Source organism: Sinocyclocheilus rhinocerous, unplaced genomic scaffold, assembly GCF_001515625.1.
Source record: "Sinocyclocheilus rhinocerous isolate Xijiao unplaced genomic scaffold, SAMN03320098_v1.1 scaffold287, whole genome shotgun sequence".
NCBI classification, from domain to species: Eukaryota; Metazoa; Chordata; class Actinopteri; order Cypriniformes; family Cyprinidae; genus Sinocyclocheilus; species Sinocyclocheilus rhinocerous.
The window spans coordinates 2,096,055-2,116,764 of NW_015633524.1; the positions used below are offsets into that span (position 1 = coordinate 2,096,055).

General features: G+C 39.2%; 1 protein-coding gene across 1 annotated transcript in view; it reads right to left on the reverse strand.

Moving 5' to 3' along the window:
* Positions 1 to 19,503, reverse strand: part of LOC107744134 (leucine-rich repeat transmembrane neuronal protein 4-like) — a 112,368-nt gene extending 92,865 nt beyond the window's left edge. Inside the window, exons 1-2 of the mRNA XM_016557642.1 lie at positions 19,397 to 19,503; positions 13,651 to 15,215 (exon numbers count right to left, since the gene is read on the reverse strand). Coding sequence (XP_016413128.1) covers positions 13,651 to 15,215; positions 19,397 to 19,400 — 1,569 coding nt within the window. The 5' untranslated portion in view covers positions 19,401 to 19,503. The remainder of the gene's footprint in view (positions 1 to 13,650; positions 15,216 to 19,396) is intronic.
* Between the last annotated feature and the right edge of the window lie 1,207 nt (positions 19,504 to 20,710).

Genomic DNA, 20,710 nt, shown 5'->3' on the forward strand with positions numbered 1-20,710 from the left:
TGGTATGGTGCCCCCCCCCCCTGCATACTCTGCGTATAGGCAGCGGCGGTACTGTGTCCACTCACACACTCTCATCAATGATTCTTGCTGTTAGCATTGTATGAGAAGCAGCTGCAATAAGAAAAAAAAGAAGAACAACTCTGAGTGGCCAGGGCTCCAGACACTTTGGAAGAGCAAGTTGGACAGTGTCACTGTAACCTTCAGCCACAACAATATCCACCTATAAATAATAACAGATATCAGTACATCATTCATTTTCCATGTGTAAGTGAGTCACTCTCAAAAACAGTTACAGGTCAAACAAGTGGTTAGTCGCAGGCAATTGATGTGTTGTGTGACTCACCAGCATAGCCAGCCAGGCTTTCATTTTACAGATGGCGAGAGACAGACGACAAAGTGGAGAACCTTCAGATCTAAAGTGGGAGAGGATGGTGCAGGCTGGAATGTCCACCTAACAGATTCTTGTGTGACAGAGCTATATCTGTGATTCATATTTCCTTCTGCTGCAAACAGGTACTGTGTGCCTGATCTCAATGTCCTAGATCAAGGTTTTTCGAACTATTTAATACCATGGGCCCAATATGTGATAAACAGGTATACATCTTTAACTTGGGTCATGTGTTGCACTGCATAAAAGGCCTACTTTTATTTGGTATGAAATTCAGTTTTTTAAACATAAGCTTAAGGCACACTTTAGCCAGAAGCTCAAAAGACTGTGATGAGAAAGCACTTCTATTTTTATGAAGTTAAAAAAAAAGTTGGCAATGAAACTCTTGGGGGTGTCTTCAACTTTGACTGTTGAAGAAATTCACCATCCATAGGGAGGTGTAGTGCTGATTATGACTTGATTCTCTCCCAGATTTTTTATATCAGTTAGGTTGCCAAGCCATCGATAGCTGCCACTTGATTTCAGGCAGATAAAGTGCATCTGAATTGTAAATGAAACAAAGGAAAACACAATGATGTACACAGAATGAGTCACACAGGACACTAAGCAAATATGATACAAAATTCATAGGCTGGAAGAAGGAAAGGTGGCTGGACAAAATTTTGTGTTTTTGTGTTGCCATGACAACCAGAACCCACGCTATCCACCTTTTTCTTCAACGCGGAAGTAAGCCTATGGGTGAAACTTCCGGTTCATTAGCCGCTATAGGGAAATGACAAGAAGAATAACAACGTGCACTAAATGGTAAAACGGTTTGCACTACAAACCAGTGTGTTCATAATTAAGATATTACATTAAAATAATATGGTAAGACACACCAATTTCAATATCAAGCAGCAAAAGGAGTGATTCTGTACAGCTAAAAATAGCTGGACGGGGATGAGACCGGAAGCTAAACCCATAGAATTTACAAATGGCCGCGCCCATTTTTACAGCAAGAAAAAGGTGGATTGTTTTGAGACTATTCGGCCTACATTGTAAGGTGTTTGTTTTGCCATTCTCATCTATTTATATTGCTCTAATTGATCTTTACTATCTTGTTGACTACAGTACATACCGAGTTTCATCTAATCTTACACAGCTCCTAGTTTGAATGCTTTATTAACTGGCATTAAATATTCTCTAAATCATTTTTACCTAAAGTTTTGTGTTGTACTAAAGCCAAAACTAATTAAATAAATATTTAGAAAATATTTACTTTCTCTTAAGTTGACAGTGCACACTTTTTTCTACCCACAATAAAGATAACCGTGACAACAATCTTTTCACATATTCTCTTTCTCTCAAATTTCCAAATTTCCAACACAGCAAAAAAATTGTGACCATTAACTTGCACATCTCTCTTGATGTTCAAAGGCTTTGTTTCAGATGCAAAATGCAAGCATACACAAGACATAAAGCTCGCAAAATACAACTCCCTCAAAAAAAAAACAACTGCATCAAGAATTTTAGATAAGCACAAGCCCTTGTTGTCTCTTTTTTCCCTCCTCTCTAAAAAATATCATCTCACTCTGAGAGCAAGGCAGAGTAGTGGGTGGTTTGGGTAGCATCGGACTTATCTGACACAGCCAGAGATAGCCTGAAGGGTGCTATGCTAAAGAGGCATATCCAAAAATTGGTGCTTGAATCAAGCAATGCAGTAGTAGGAGATAGTACCCTCGCTTCAAACTAAAACAAAGCTTACCTATTTAGGAAGAAAACATCTCAGCACATGTCTTGTTTGAGAACATGGTACGGCATGAGTGCAAACAACAGTGATTATGTGGAATGCAATATGAAAATCAAACAGAGAGCATCTTGAATGCGTAGGCCCCATGAGAAAACAGAGATAGTGGGAGCTAGCATACAGGGGTACCTCTATGATAGAGGAGGGGTGTGTTAGAATTACAGATGGAAAGAGTAGGGGGCTCTTGAGGATGCAAGGGGCATAGGCAAAGTAAATCATAAGTGGATCATTTCATTTGGGACGGTCGCAGGCGCCAGTGTTGAAAGGAGTGTTTACCACTCTGCAGCCCCTCGGTGGAGGTATTAAGGAGCCCCACTTTAAAAAATAGGCCATCTGTATAGTGCCAGCCACTTCACTAGAAAAAGAGCCAGAGCCAGTTTAGATCACCACGATCTAAAAATTCACATCTGAAGATTCCCTGCTTTTCCGAGGTGCGGCAAAAATAATTACCTAGTACATTTTGCATGAAAACCCTAAAGGGGGTTCTAGAGAGGCTCAATGGTAAGTGCATCGTTCCTCAGTTGATGACTGCTGTGGTACCCTTGAGCAAGGCACTTAACAACTATAAGCTCCAGGTGTGCTGCAATATAGATGAATTTATGTTTCGGCGCACAGGTTACATCCAAAAGCAAAAACAGATGACCGGTCAGTCAAAAGCTGCGTCTGAAAGCTTAGGCAGCTGACTTTCTGCCTCTCTCCTATGAAGGTACCTTACGAAACTGATTTTGGACAGACTTCTGAAGCAACATAATGGTTTAACGATCTACAACAAATCAGAGAGAGCTTTGATGATAACTAAGTGAACAATTATTAATTACTAAAATACTAATTTATTGCTAGAAATAGTTGAGAAAAAGTGGAAAAAGTTGGTCAGAAACATACATTTGCACACAAACTGACCACAAATCACAACTTCCAGATGCCATATTTCTTTTTAGCTTTTTAACTGTCACAGAATGGAAAGCAGAGGATTATGGGACATCTATAAGGATACATTTATGCTACCTTCAAAAATTCATCAGATAAAGGCATCTCAGCAGACAGGAAGAGAAGTTAACATTGGATTCGTACATGCCTTGATGCCTTCCTACCTTGGAATGAATTCTTCAAAAGCAGCATTTTTTTAAGCTTTCGGATGCAGCTCAAGTGTAAGTAGTACCCTGATTTCAGGTACAGGACTAATAAGTCTTTATTTATGTATTTTTTGCATACAGAAAGTATTCTCGTAGTTTCATAACATTATGGTTGAACCACTGATGTCACATGGACTATTTTAACAATGTCCTTGCAACTTTTCTGGTTCCCTTGAATGTTTCAGGGACATTGCTTACTATGCAGGGTCAGAAAGCTCTCAGATTTAATCAAAAATATCTTAATTTTTGTTCCAAAGATGAATGAAGGTCTTACGAGTTTGAAATGACATGAGGGTGAGTATAATTAATGACAGAATTTTCATTTTTGGGTGAACTATCCCTTTAAGGTTTTGGAAGAAAACATTTCAGGATTTTCCTCCATCTAATGCAGGTGAAAGGTGCTCACCATAAACCATTTTTGACCGTCCAAAATCCATATGTAAGCATCTTCAATGTCCACATGATTCCAGATGACAAACAAAAGTCTTCTCTTTTAAACTCCAAATGCTCACCTTTGTCCAGCTCAATTTAGTTCACAGCTCGTGTGACGTATTTTCATGTTTTAAGCACAGCCTTTGTCCAACTGAATGTGAGAACAGTTGTACAAAATTGTATGAATTACACCTGAAATAACATTGTTAAAATAACCTAATTTTATTTGGTAATAAACTGACTGAAACTCAATATTTAGAGACATAACCCTAAATATAATGAAGATGTTAAAAGCTAGACCTGCTGGAGATAATGATGGTTTAGAGAGCTACAGCTAATGAAAATAAAATTCAAAATTGCATCTGGGGCCAAAGAATTGCAAGTTCCAGCGAAATTGTACATCAGCTTGGCACTATACTTCAAATAGTTCACAATGAGACCCGTGAGACCTACAAGACACTGAGCCCCAGTCACAGGGAATAGTCATTACCTGCAAAACCACACTTGGTTATCTCACCATTCTGACGGGAGGCAGGCTTTAGTCCCAGGGCTCAGTTAAGTGCATGCTCCCAACAGGCCTTGGCAGCAGACAAGACATCGCAGACATTGAAATGATGCATGAAGGATTATATGGCCGCCAAACAACACTTCCAGTGATGGGTTAGACATGTCATCCTCCCACTCTGTCCAGGGACAATGTTTTTCGACCTCATTGCCATTGAGATTGCTCTCTGAGCACTTCTCTTGACACAAAGCCGCCCTAGATTTGCTCAGAATAAGCGTTCCTCATGAGCTTGCTCTCTTGCGAACCACGTAGGCCAATTATAATTGTAGTTGTCATAGCACATGGTAAACTCTAGAGGTGAACAATTTATTGTTTTTTGATTAATTTGTACTGATAGAAGCTTATGGAACTATCATATATTGGCTTATGGATAGGGTGGCCATATGTGCCATTTATACGGGACACATCCTGACCATGATTTTTATATTGCCTAAAACATCCAAAGTAGATTGACCAATAACATGCAGGTATTGTACATAATCAACCAATCGTGGCGTGAGAAGGTGAGAATGATCAAAGCGATGCAAATACGCGCATGTGTTTGTCCGTTCGTTCGACTTGAAGCTGCGCACCTATCGTTGTATGACACCAAAGTACCGTGAGAGCGATTTGAAAGCATAAGGAGCCGTCTGCTCTGCTCTCTATAGCTCTCGTGAAATAATGTCATACAACGATCGATCTGCACAGTGCTAACAGCCAAAACCTGGATATTTTAGTCAATATAGAAATCCTGGCAAGGGTGCGTCCCGTAAAAATGGCCCGTATGGTCACCCTACTTATGAATAATATAGACATATTCCCTGAAAGCACATGCATTGCATCTAGAACTTGATATAATATGATACAATATTATATGATGTGCAGAGAAAAAGAAAAGTGTAAATATAATACTGCATTACCAGACATTTATGATGGGCGCTACTGTTCACATGTGTTATACAAGAAGGGTTACTTTACGGTGTTAATATTGCAATATGTTATAGAAGACTGAAAACGTATATATTTTGTTTCTCTTATCTGTGAGTCACCAGGAATGAATTTCAAAACTCTGATATATTTTGGGATTGTTTGTAGTCAAAAGGTCTCTTTTTCCTGGTTATTCCAGGAATTTCTGGTTGCACAATAAACTACTCCTGGGATGTCATACAGGTATAATTTAAAATCATCTTGTTTCCTCACTGTAGTTATGAGCATTGCCAATATCCAACATGAAGTTCTTGTAAAAACTGAATGCTGGCAAATACACTAGTCAACATTTGAAGTGGATCAAAACTAGTGGTCGACCGATATGGGTTTTTTGACAGCCGATACCGATGCCGGTATCTTGGAAAGCAGGGTGGCCGATGGCCGATATAATTTTATTTATTTTAATTCATATTTAAGAAATTTGAAATCATTTGAAAATGGATTAAAAATAAACGTGTAAAATAAACATACTTATACTCTAGAAGACAAATTATTCTTCACAAATAGATAAATATTTAATACAAATATAATTAAAAAGGATGTAAACACTGTAACCAACAGGGCACTCAGTAGCCTATTCTGGGAAGTTTGTGTGCATTGGGAATCATGTTTTTTCAAATAAAGCCAAGGTAACACTCATTTTACATATAGCACACAGTGAAAATGACATGAATATGGCAGTGGGCAAATGCATAAAGCCCAGCATAATTTGAAATCAGTCACGAGTTTAAAGTTCGTCGATCGCGCGTCTCCAGTGAAGCTGAACTCTCCTCCTGTCCGTATTGAATTCGCACAGACCGACCGTCACACCGTCACAGAACAATGCGATCATGCAGGTCACATGCACACTTCAAAAGATCTCACAACTAGATTTGACTAAGTTTGCAAGGTTTGTGAAATTTAATTTTCATTAGCAATTCAAAGATTTGTTTAAATGATGTAAATGCGTATGCAAACGAGAAAGTATTATAATGTTTGCCTTTCTATTACTAATAATATTAAAGCAATTGTTATAATAATTTTAATTCCTTTGTTTAACAGCTCTATCTGACTATTAGATAGACTTCTATCCGTATTAGACAGAACTGAATGACAACAGCGAACAAGAGGGAGAATGTGAGCTGTGTGCGCTCAGGCACTGCTGCAGCCGTTCTCTGCGCCGTCAAAATAAAAGTCCCGCCTCGAACACATCGGCCAAACAGAAAAACTTATCGGCCGATGCCGATATTTGAAAAATGCCAGATATCGGCCGATATATCGGCCTTGGCGATATATGTCGGTCGACCACTAATCAAAACCTTTCATCAAAGTTGTCCTAAAACCAAAATGCGTTCTTGTCTTAGGACAACTTTGATGAACTTTTTTGATCCACTTAAATTGTTGACTACTGTATATCCACTTGACAAGCTGTCCGTCAAAAACATTTATAACTATTGGGGTATGAATTTAAACTTTAAAGGTAATTTCCCACATCACCCTCTCCTTCCACAATGAATGCTCTACCGTCCTTGTTTCATTTCCTCAACCTTCCTGAATCTGCCCTCTCCAAAGATAAAAAAGAACGGGTCACGATAAAAGAACCGAAGAGAACTGTGGCGACCGCCCTGGTTGTGAGGGAGGTGAGATGACCTTGATACGCAAATAGACCTTCTTAAGCCACTAAAGATATTTATCATACAGTGGGCCATTGGCAGGAAAGTAGATGGGTTCTGCTTCATTTAATTATCATCGTCTGTTAGAAATTTTTTAATTTTCCCACAGCCGGTAGGTTTTAAAGGAGGTTCAAACGATTGCTCCTCAAAAGAAGGAAAGTCATACCGGTTTAGAATGACATAAAGGCGAGTAAAAGATGACAAGGTTTTAATTTCTGGGTGAACTATCCATTCAAGCACAATGAACCTCTGCCTGAAAAAAGGAATAAACAGCCGTTAAAGCTGACAGCACCCTTTCTTTACTTACATATGCGCTTGACATTTGAGGTTCTGCTAATTCTACCCTTGCGTCGCTGCACTATAATCATAATCAGCGGTATTCTTCTGCTCAAAACTGAGCTTCTGAACAAGTAGCATGCTCTAGCCCACCATGCACCATGTACTCAAGAGGTGAGAGCCTCATGTGTGCCTACTGGGCCAAATGCCTGCTCAAGCCATGACATGATCCTAATCGACATGAGCACACGGGAGGGCTCCAGCCCAGGGCCGAGAGCCAGACACGGAACACAAAGACCAGCTCTCCCATTCCGCCATCTCCGAGCGCCTTACAAACAATGCCCGGTCAGGAAAACAAGCCCTCAATATCAGTCCACAGCTGTGCTTTTGTCTCTCTCTCCATCCGTCAGAGACACACCACGCAGGCTTAGACACCTACGCCGTCGCCTCTGCTGCACTCTGCGACGGAGAGAGCTTGTTTATCACACCAAAGCATATTGCCGATGTCCTCGTAAGGCGAAGGGGGTGAAAGAGAGAGACAGGAAGATAGAGAGATGGACACAAGAAAAGGGAACGAAAGAGAAACAGAACAAATAGAGGCTGTGAAAAAGATGAATAGAGAAAGAGCAGCAAATAAAGCGAGGGAGAAAAGACACAGTAAAAACGCTGAGATAGAGAGCAGGAGAGAGAGAAATGGAGCGAACGCATTGGAAAGCACATAATGGAGGGGACAGAGGCTAATTAAGGAAGGCCGGATTAATTAGGCTTTCAGTCTGCATGCCTCTCATTCTCCCACTGTGTTTCCTGCCAGTGCCACCCTCCATCCCCTCATAAAACATGCCACATTGTTGTTAGATGGATTTTAAGGCTCCAGTCTTTGGAATGTACATGAGTAATTTCCAGTGGGAACGTAACTTTGTTAGCTATGTAGGCAAATACAAGGTAAGGCTGGGTGGAATGATGCTACTGTATATAATATGTGATGGGAGAAATGTGTTAAACATGCTATAGCGCTTATACCACTACATATCCACAACGTAATTAAAAAACTTGACGCCAAGCGGAAAATTATAGCCTGAGGCAGCAGGTTTGTGTATCGCTCCATGAGGTAGTTGGCGATTTCAACCCTATAGCATCTAACAATTTCAAAATGAAATAAAGTTAGAGATGCATAGATATTAAAATTCTGACTGATACTGGCAAGCTGATAATTGTACATAACTGATAAATAACCAAATTTAAATTCTATTAAATATGAAAAATAAGACACTAAAAACTAAAACCAGTCAGCTCGGTTAAATATGAAAAATGGATAATCATTGGATATTCAAAAAATTATATTTAAAGATTAGATTTAGTCCAAATGCAAAAATAGAGGAAATGAGCATATATAATCTAATATCTAATATTATTTGATATTTATTCAAATAAAAATCCAATAAACAATATGTTACAGATACACTGCACATCCTTGAATTATCTTTCACTTAAATATTTAGCTTATTAAAATTCACCAATATAGACACAAAACCACCACTCTACGAAATGTCTCAAACCATGACATAAAATTTTAGTCATATGTCCACCTTCCAAAAAAAAAAAAAGGTAATAAATTAATGACACGACAAAGACAATTAAAGTTGCAATAATTAAAAATGTATTTTCTTCCTTGTGATTAAACTTTATTGTACAGAGTACAGTACAAAGCCAATTAAATACAGAAGTTTGCACAGCTGATATCTTGGACATTTAGCATGAACCGTTGACATTAACTATGTACCAGTGGAATACGTGATGTTTGCTCATGTCACAAATCCAGTAAAGCATGCTAAAGAGATTTGTGGGAGTTCAAATGTGAATGAACCATTGAATTACTGTCACTTTTCGGCCAAGGGTGCTTGCACTCCACTAGACTGTCATTTACAAAAGCCTCCAAACAACATCTATGTTTTAAACAGACGACTTGGACCAGCCCCCATGCAATCCAATTAAGAACTAAATCACTCCAACTCTGTTTTTCATAACACTGAGTTACAAGAGGCCATCTGGGACACAAAACAACCCTCTCTCACAATCCCAAATACCCCCACCCAAAAAAACACTCTCGCTTCTCAATGGCACTGTTTTCATGAGGGGCCACTTTTGCAGCGAGAGCCCTCATCGGTTCTGTTCCTCCTCCCTGCTCGATGAAGCAAACGATGAGGACCCTTCAGCCCTGCTCACTATGCAGGATCCTTGGCCAAAAATGACAGGCACTGATGGGCATAAATATTTATCAGGTGCCAAAGCTTTGCCAACCTGAAGATGCTGGGACAAAAAATCAGAAGGGTTGAAGAAAAAGCATGGTTATCCGTTTCATGATGATTGACGTCAAGACTTGCTATCAGAAAGTCATTCTGCAGGGGGAGGCTGAAATGCCCTTGTGCCAGGCTGCAGGCTCAAGTTTATGATAATCCCAATAAATTATAATGTACTCTGCAGACATTAAAAAGCATGATTGGTGCTAAATTAAATGGGCTGTGACTCTCAGGTCACAGTGAGATGGATCTGTTCTTCTAGATTCTTTCTCATCCCATCTCTCACTTCTTTTACTATCAGAGAAGATGCTTGCCTTTTTCTGCTAGACTCAATTAGTAATGTTCATGTGCAGTAGGAGAGAGAGGGCTAAGCTGTGCCACTATATTTAAACTGTCCTCTAATCAAAGAGAAATGTGCTAGATGTGCAATTAATACTCCTGATTGTATTTCAGGATGTATGCTATCAACTGAAATTAGAAGAATGCATCTATAATAGAAACATACAGAGACATCTTCTTACAAAAGGAGAAAAAAGTGGTCCAGTGACAATTTCAAATAAAAATATGTAGATAAACAGAATAGAAAAATACATTTAATTAAAACATTAAAAATGTGCTTTGATATAATTTTTTTTTTTGGTCATGATTACAGGTAGCTGTATGTTCTTTCCCTTTTTAAATAAACCATCACTACTGACATGCTATTTATTTAAGTGATTATTTCTCATTTCCCATGTTTAATGCTGAACTGAAAAACATTTTTATTCGTGACCCTGTTTGCTGAAAAAAGAAAGTTAGCTTTTTTGATCAGCGAGCAGAATGAACTTAATTGTGTGTGCATTTCTCCTACTTCACCTTTCCTTCTCTATTTTAGTCCAGTTGTCCAGTTTTTAATTCATGAGCCCATTCTGAACTGCTAACCAGATTTGTGGTCCAAACGTTAATCTCCAGCAGGCACTTTTGTCTGTTTGGGGGGAGGTGGGGATTAGTCCATTTTCATTATTTGCTGAGGTCAAAGGTACTGTTCAACACCAATTTATTAACTAAAATTTGTTGAGTCTAATGATGATTAATGCCCTTGTTGTAGGCCTTTCACTGTTATACAAAGCAAATTTCTTGTTCTTTTTTTTTTTCTACAAAAGCAATTAGAGCAATTTTAAATCCACAAAACACATCACGGGCTGACAGGTTAAGCTTTTAATGCAAATGTGACAGCAACATAATGTACAATATGACAAAATGTGATGGTACTGGCCTAATTGCTCACAACTAAAAAGAATTAATATTGAATGAGGCGCCTTCAAAAACACGCTTGATTTCAGAGCCTCCATGACCAACACATATACACACACGATAGCTCCAATGGGCCTGGCAGAATGACACCCTCGTTCCTGCACTTTTGTGAGTATTTTATGTTTTATGAGAACATGTAATGAGGTATAAGCTGCAATGTAAAGATAACTTATGGGTTTTGTGACATCTCCCAACAACTACAATAATAAATACTGGAAATGGAAAACTGTGACAACTTTTGTAAAGGTCAAATATTAAGCTGCGTGTGTGTTTTTAGTACAATCATGTACTTTTAAAGAATGTTTTATTAATCAAAATTAATAAATCATGACTACAATAGCAAAAAAAACAACAACTGTACAGTTCTAGTCTGCTATAGCATGATGACTGCTCAGTAAAATAAAGTTCATCACCTAAATAAATGGATTGAATGTGTACTTCATCCGCAGTTGAGCCTTTATGAGTTCTGACGATAAAGACCCTCGGTTGATCTAAATCGATCGAAGAAGACATTAGATCTTGGCATTATATTTTACGATGAAAGATGGCCAAATCGTATTTCAGTTTAACAGAGAACCGCTTTCAAGGTGAGGTCAGAGGACAATCCCTCTTAGCAGTCTCTTCCACACCTTTATGCCATTTGTGATTCGCAACAGAAGCGATGTAAGGCATGAGGAGAACACTGGTTTTCAAGACAGGAGCAATCTGAACTGTGTGTTTGAATCTAGTCTTTTGGCTTGATGTGAAAAGCCCGTAAATCAGGTGCGCGTGCGGAATACCAAATCGCAGGAGAGAGAATAGAACTCATCAATCATGGGTGACGTGCGCTTTGCTGCACGGGAGGGAAGCCAAACCACATTAGTGTTGATGCAGCAATGCTGTGGTATGGAGGATGGCAGGGGAAAAAAGGAGGCAAACAATTCAGAATTATAGACTATTAATAGAATTATAGACTATTAATGGAAAACATTATGGAAACAGGTCAAGTAAGTGCACTCGATGTGAGGCCTTTTGACGATTATGGACTTGACAGGTTCACCCTAAGCAATAGTTAGCAAGGTATTATTTTGAAATAACTGTCAATGGACAAAATTACTTTTACTGCCAGAGGGTAAAGTTACGGTATCTGCTAGCAAGGGCTAATAAGGTCATGCTAACAAGCCAAACCTTGACCCTTTGGTCAAGCACACCATAAGACAAACTGTTTTCTTTTTCAGTTGTTCTTTTGTGCTGTCAAGACCTATCATCACAATGGAAAAAAGGGACACGTTTTGTGCAAGAGACTTAGGGATTTGCATGTAATAATGAAAAAAGTTTGTTCCTTGACTTGGGGAAGTCACAAGAGAAAAACATGCCAATCTGCTGGACTCTGATGTGCACCTCTGATCTCTCAAAAAATGCTTTGAGGTGGCAGATCAGAGAAGGGGCAGGGACCCATGTGCAGAGGTCAACATCGCTGTCAGGATGTCATTCTGTGTGTGCCTTTGTGTTCTTACCCACCTTTATAGTCTTCTCTTCCTGTGACCTGATTTGTCATACCTGTTTACCTGTCTAGCATGTCTTCCTGCCTTCCTTGTTTCACTCAGCCCTGTCTTGCTTGCCACCAGCATATATGCCCTATTATGGCCCTGCCAGAGGCAGTGTCTGCCTCTAATGACACCTTACTGCACTACTGACAGGTTTCTTAGTCCGAAGGAGTAAAGGTAGCACCTGCCCCTTGGGAAAAGCAAGAACATATGTAAATATAGCCATGTACAAACCACGCACAAAATCGACTCCTTAAAAACTGGCAATTGACCCCAGCTGTCAACACACGATGTCAGCGGAGTCCTGAGTGGCAAACTGGGAAAATTAGTATTTTGTAAATTGGAACTGTAGATTGTGGTGAAGTATAAAAGAGGATGATCTAAAATGAGGGAAAGATGATTCAAGAGGGAAGGATGAGTGTGAAGCAAAGATAAGAGGCTAAAAAAAAAAGGTATGAAGCGATACTCAAGGAAGAAGTCAAAAAAGAGCCCTTGGAGGATAAAGTGGGGGTGTCATTAAATACATTCTCATAGCCCCAGGAAGATCACTAGGAAAAGAAGAGTGAAAATGGAGAGAGCCATTGTGTTTCACACTACACTTTGCGCTGTTTCACACTATGTGTAAGGATCAAACAGTATTGAAAGAACCAATAAGTGTAAAGGAGTCAGGATTAGAAGGATGGTTAGAAGGTTTTTTCATTAACAGGATGTGTTTGAAGTTCCCCATAGACAAAACCATTTCATTACGGTCTTGGGAGTCGCTGAGCGTACATATGTTAATGAGGACAAATAAATAGTAGAGGAAGTTTGTCATCCTGTGATTACTGTAACTAAAATTTTAAAAGAATCATAAATCTCTTTGGGATAAAAGAACAAGCAAGAGCCTGCATGACAAAGCATATTAAAAACCATCCTATCACCTTCAAGTAGATGCTTCACAGGTAGAAAAAGGTATTGCAGGTAGACGTATCAGTGTAAAAATACAATGTCCTACCACACCCCAAAATACAACTGCTCCTAAAAGACAAAAAGTCAACTGAATTAACAGGACTTAGTAAATATGCACTAACAAATCAATATGCAATTGTAAATTCACACCTCATCCAGGGTTAAACAAACCACACAATGTGCCAAAAACATTTCAAAAACATGTCATTCCTAAAATATCCCTGCCAAAAACATATCTCTCCCACACATACTTTTATCCAACAATAACAATCTAAAAAAAAAAGGCATTAAAACAGCTCAAGAAGTGAAGGACCTTCTTAAAAGCAGTTACAAAATGTACCTTGTTTCACGCCAAATCCAATGGATAATAAGCTTTGTGGAGTCTTACCTCACATTCTCTGGAGCCAGAGATGGTGTAGGTGCATGGCCCGGTACCATTGACCAGCACATCCGTGCCCTCTGTGTTATTAGGCTTGTAGTCCACATAGTACTCCTGCAATGGTGTGCTGAGTGTGCGCTCTGTCTCCCGTGACTTTTTCCGACGTTTGCGAGCAGCAGCCGAGTTTTCCTGTAGCTGCTTAACACTGCTTGGATAGCGCTTCCATGACACATAAATTACGAGGAGGATCATGGCAACCGACAGGAAGAGGGCAACACTTCCTGCCACTATCTTGTGGAATGATACGGGTTCAAAGTCTTGCTCAGGTGGTGGGACAGCGGGCTGAGAAGGTGCAGAAGAGGTGGTATCTTCCAAAGATGTCCCCTGGCCCCTTCTGCTGTCTCCAGATTTTAGAGTCGGGATGAAAGAGCTGGCTGGGGTCTGGGCAAAGGCGACAAAAGGGGTAGAGGGAACAATTACAGTTGATGGCATAGCAGGGGCAACCCTACAAACCCCATTGGCGTCAACGGCATCCATAACCTTCTCCCCTTGGACTTCTTTGGGTGATGCACAAATCATATTAATTTCTTTGTTTCCACGGAAGGTTCTCAGCCAGGCCACCAGTGGGCACACAACTGGTCCACAGTCCCACATGTTTCCTGCCAGACTAATTGCTGTCAGAGAGGTCCAGGCATCCACAGCTTCTTGAGACACATTGACAAGCTTGTTTGAATCCAGGTTAAGTGTCTGCAGATTCGGCATGGCCCGGTACACCTCTGCATCGATCTCCTGAAGGTCATTTCCTGAAAGGTCTAGCTTCTGCAATGATGTCCAGGTCCATGTAAGGCCTTCACTCATGGTCCTAATGCGGTTCCACTGTAGGTAAAGAGCACGCAAGTTATAGAAGCGTGGAAAGTTGAAAAAGTTGATTTTAGAGAACTGGTTATGCTCAATATGCAGCTCAGTTAGCTTCATCAGGCCGGACATTGAATTGCGAGTAATGCTGCGCAGTCGGTTGTAGCCAAGGTCAAGGAATTCAAGATTACGGCAGTCTTGAAAAAGGCGAGAGGGAAGATTCTTAAGGGAGTTGGAGCGCATGTGCAAGCTGAGTAGCTTGCGCAGTCCCTGGAACTGCCCTGGTTGTAGAGCTTGTAGCTTGTTATAGGAAAGGTCCAGATTCCTCAAGTTTGGTACCAGGTGAAATGTGGTGTTATGTAGCAGTGTGATCTTGTTGGAGCTCAATATTAGCTCTTTGAGCCTCCGTATCCCTTGAAAAGCACGTGCATCCACATTGGCAATGTAGTTGTGGTCCAGGTACAGCCAAATGAGCTGGTTGAGGCCAACAAATTGGCCTGCCTTCAGGATTGCTAAGCTGTTATACCGCAGAGACAGGCCTTGACAGCCGCCTGAGAGGTTCTTGGGAACATCACGGAATGCGCTAGACTCACAGTATACGATTTTGCCATCGCATCGACAGCTCCGAGGGCAAGGACGCTCACCAAAGCAAGGGGTGGCAGACAGCCATGCCTGCATTAGCAGTGGCACCATGAACCAGCGGTGCCTCATGGCAAAGCCTAAAATGGAAAAAGAAAACACTACTTACTTCCTGATTATACAAATACACAAATTAATAGGGTTTTACCTAAATCGTGCTACTTAAAAAGGGATTTATTTAATTAAACTTGTATTCAATGAGTACATACAGTATTAGTCACAATAGTGGGCAAAAGTAAATCAAACAGCAAGAGAGTTTGAAACACATTTGAAACAGCATATTCACTCTCCCTGACAGAGTATCTCTCTCACTTTTTTGGCGCAGATTCAATCATGATCCTATTAGGGAGCTCTGATGCATTGCAATGTGTTGAATCGTGAAATGTGCAAAATGATGTGCATCATATTGTGAGGTAGTTGACAATACCCTGCCCTAATTATTGAGCAGTTACAAAGCAGAGATTAAGACGACTAATGAGAGAAGAAATATTGTAATTGTTCTGTGATTATAAACCCTTGAAATATTAAATTTATACAGCAATATGATACCACACAGGACTCAATTAACAGTGGTGATTGTGCAAATCAATCCAGTCATGCTATGTTGTTTAATTCTTCTCTCTGGCAATGGCAAACATGCTATCAGAGCAAGCCAGTCCTCCAATAAGCTTGGACACAAGCCCACTACAGTATGAAAGGAAATGTCCTGAGAGATATTCCTCGGCCATCCTATTAGTCCCTAATTATAATCTAAATGATTGTCAGTCAACCAAATCAGTTATATTTGCCTGGCTGCTCAGTGACTCTGCTATCAGCCTTTGTTCATCTTTCCTTAATACACAAAGGAAAGCCTAGGTGTTGTTATTGTCAAAATAAATGGGGGAGGTGGGGGGTGAAGCGAGGCATTATATCAGCAGTAAATTCCCGACTAAACATTGGCTCAAGAGGTTAGAGGTCTGGGTAAAATACACATGTTCTTTTTGTGAAGGTCTTGGCCAAAGCCTGGACATTTTCCAGTAATGGGATTTTATCATTTGTGCTGCATCTTTCTGGCTTTCATGCCTACACTGTGTTGCTGTAAAAGGGTTTCAATTATATCCCTGATGCATAAACTTTTACAAAGCTTGCTAGAAATTACATTTTGAAATGAAGTTCCTAAGGCATTATATGTCTGTACGAGATGAAGAATGTGGCTATGACACATTAATATTGTCATAAGAATTCATGAAAGTGGTTATGAAATATCAAAACATCCATTTTGCCTGAAAGCAAAATGACTTCAGACCCATCCAAACAACATTTTAAAACCATATGCATGGAATTGAACGGTTTAGATTAATCAGTACTGTTCCAGTAATTCTGCCAGATGTTCTCTGAGGTTGAAAAGGAGAAAATATTCATAAAGTACTCTATTTAACAGCATATCAGAACCAAACATTTGAATGGTCATGAACTTTATTAATACACCTCCTGTTCATGATTATAATATAGAGTGGCCTCAAAAAATTACTTCCATTATACCTACAAATGGATGAAATCACTGCACAAGACAACTAAATAGCAAACCCTCTTCTCAACAAATGATGCTAGATCTCAGATTTAACTACACATTTCTTAGCCATTTTTGCAATTAGTTTTAATCAGCTGATAAGATTGGCCAAGTTGATAATCAGAAAACGTCTGAATAACTGTCTTAATTTAGAAAAGCATATCTCTTCTTATCACATCATGTCAAATCTAACAAACGTCTAGGCTATTTGTGAGATGTTTTGTTTTTTGAAAAGTTTGTGCCATCTTTCCTTTCCAAAAAAAAAAAAGCCACTTGATGTGATATTTTCTTATTTATCGCAATGAACTTCTTATATTTCTGCATGTCTGCAGTGATTAAAAAAACAAAGCAAAGAGGTGCCGATATCCATGAGTGTACAGTTGCCAACAACTGATGCACAAGCAGGCTGCGGTACAATAAAGTAATTACGTCACTGGCTCCCATTCATACTATCCAGACAATCAGACTGTATCAGCTTAATGACATTGCTAATGAAATGATGCTGATAAAGGTAATGATCCAAGATAAGTCTAATGAAAATTTATTTGTAGCAAACTTGCACTGCCACTTTTCTTATTTTAGATACAACTACACCTTTTCCTCTCTTGGTAAAACTGATTTTGCCTCTGCACAGGCCTACATACCCTTCACAGTGATGCTCCAAAATTTTTGCCAGGTTGGTTATTTTATGTTTGCTGTCAAAATCTCCCACTACAGTGCCGCAAAGCAGCAAGCATAGCTCATCATTTTACGAGCTGTGGAAGGCAGGTCACATATCTGTCAAATAGCCCCTGTAAAATGATTGAAAGCACATTTATAATCAAGTACTCTAATGTGGCCATGAGAAGGTCTGTGGCTTACAGTTAATCACAGTTCTTAGTTAAATTATGAGTCTAGAAATCATGAGAAATATGTAAGGAATATAACTAGTATGCATCCTTTACCAAATGCAAATGAAACAGATTAATATCTAAAGACACTGTTAACACTGATCCAATGCATACTGATTGTGTCCTCATTGTTTTCTGTCAATACATAAAATCTGTTGTGTCGCCTTCCTTTGATGATGAAGAAATAACACAGTTGCTCAAACAAGCTAATTATGCAAACTGAACAACAATTCATTAAGCGCTCCAGACATTGTATGCACACTTGCGTTGCATCTTGCTGCACATCGCTAACGAATAACAATCAGAGCAGGTCACATATCTGTCAAATAGCCCCTGTAAAATGATTGAAAGCACATTTATAATCAAGTACTCTAATGTGGCCATGAGAAGGTCTGTGGCTTACAGTTAATCACAGTTCTTAGTTAAATTATGAGTCTAGAAATCATGAGAAATATGTAAGGAATATAACTAGTATGCATCCTTTACCAAATGCAAATGAAACAGATTAATATCTAAAGACACTGTTAACACTGATCCAATGCATACTGATTGTGTCCTCATTGTTTTCTGTCAATACATAAAATCTGTTGTGTCGCCTTCCTTTGATGATGAAGAAATAACACAGTTGCTCAAACAAGCTAATTATGCAAACTGAACAACAATTCATTAAGCGCTCCAGACATTGTATGCACACTTGCGTTGCAAAAAATGTGCACACATACCACAATGCATGCACATAATGTGCATCTTTTCCAACAGCACATGCAAGTATGAAATCTACAAAAGATTATCAACTATCTGTGCACGATCTCACTATCAATAATGCACAGGCACACTCTGAGAAATTGCCTTGCTGCCAAAAAATGAGGTTCAATTAGCATTCCAGTGTTAATCAATGAGTTGGCATCAGTCTGCTCTTTAAATCAGTGAGAGATGAAGAACAGAGATAGGCCAATAATCAGTCTGACCAATATTTTTACCAATATTCACACTTTTCAACTCAATTGGTTGTCAGGTTTATGGATGAATGGCACCATTTGGTGGATCACAATTGAAGAGCACCTAACAACAGCATTTATAAGTAAATAATAACATTATTTAATATATTGTTTGGACATTCAACTTTTTAGATTAGGACCATTCATTCTCGATTGAGAAATATGTTGCTTAACATGATCTACATATAATGTCATAAATAACAGCAATAATGTTTTATCAAGTTTTTTAATAAAAACGTTTTAGAATCTCGTTTTAAATATTTTACAATTATGTATTAGTAGCAGAATAAATATTAAATAAACCACTCACACATAATGTTGTTTTGCTGTAGTACAGTGATCATTTAGGTATTATTGTAAAAAAAAAAATCAGTTATACATATTAGTTATCAGACTCTTAAGCATAAAAAACAATGCCTATAGGTCATAAAACACTGAATAAATGACCATCAAATAAACGAACAGAGGGATACACTTGACTGTGCCTAAACCAGAATCAAACCACTGAGCTGAAGTGAACGCACGGTCAAATTTGAGCAAGAAATATGTGTGATTATCAAATGTACAATAAATCGATACATGCAAATTAAGGAGAACACCCAATGAATGTATGCATAAATATGCATGAACATTTTGTGCTTTATCAGAGTAACGTTACATTCAATCTCTTAGTTTTACTGCATGCACACCGTCTGAAGCCAGTTCACATTACACTGCAAAATGAATAAAACTACAGGAAATTTCCCCCCCAATTTATCAACCCATAAAACATCCACCGTGGTTTCCACGTTCACTTAGGACCAAGTGAGAATACGCAAACTTACCCATCACCGCGTCTCAGTCAACCCCTGGCCACAGGTTTTACAGCTTTCTACCGCTCGAGACCCGAAACGGCATGGCACGCGCTCTCTTCAGATGGTTCGGTTCTTCCACGAGCGCCTGTAGTCTTCCACCGCAGAGCAGGCGCGGGAAATCTCCTGACGTCTCTCCTGACTGACCACTGACCATATCTTTCAATTCCCCTCAAAACAAAATTCTCATCATAAGCATCCACTTGAACGGAAAGAATCCATTTTACATCCTAAAATTATACCTCAAGTCACAAACAGAGCCGAAGACGGGCGATTCCAAATCCAAGTTATCTACCACAAATCAAACTTATGGAAATCCCAGCAATCCCCTTCCGCCTCAGTATATTCCATCGCAGCATACTGCGCAAATACTGTCTTTCCCGAAAGGATGATGCTTACCGTAGATTAATCCGTAGATATTATAATATCAGTGTGAATTAGGATGTTTAGAAGATTTCAATCCAGTCCAAAATTACTGCGCTCATAGTATACTGTTTAGAAGTGTTACTCCATCGGGAATGTTTCTCCTCTCCTGTACGGTTCCCGACAGTACAGAGATGCAGCAGGATTGTGAGTGGTTAACCACAACCGCCTGTCGCACCATAACTTTGTCAGACAGCATCCGAATGCCCTCTTCTGGCGAACCGACATCTCCAGCAGCAATCTCTCCCCCTCTCATTTCACTCTCACTCGATATTTCCACTGGAAAACGAGTGGGTGACACAAGAAGTCTACTAGCTCGACTAACGTAAAAGAAGAACAAACAACGATCCAGCTGAAGAGAAATGTGAATTTCTCTACCCAGCAAGACATTATCAGAAATCTCCAAATATTTTATGTTCTGATTTTATGTTCCTTTTTACGCTTTAGATGATTTATGGGGAGATAAATGAAACTATTTTGTTCGAGTAATTCCTGCGTTCTGTTGCACGTGGACATATATATTAATCGTCATACGTCATGACGTGCGCATGTGGTTTTGGATGAAATAAAATGTACACACTGTACAATTTCATATCTCTCTTTCTTTCAACTTCATTTACAGCAGATTATTCATAGCTAATGGATGATTTACCTGTGTATTTTATAATTCTCGTGCTGCCACAGAAGATGGTGGGAAATGTAGTTTGCTCACACAGCCAATAAGATAATTAGCATTTAGCAGCCTTGGGTTCACTCATAAATTTAGATATTGATTTGTTTTTTTGTTTTGTTTTTTTTATTTAGATTTTTACATTTGGTATAACATTAATATACAAGCATACTAAGGTAAATTTTTTAAGTAGC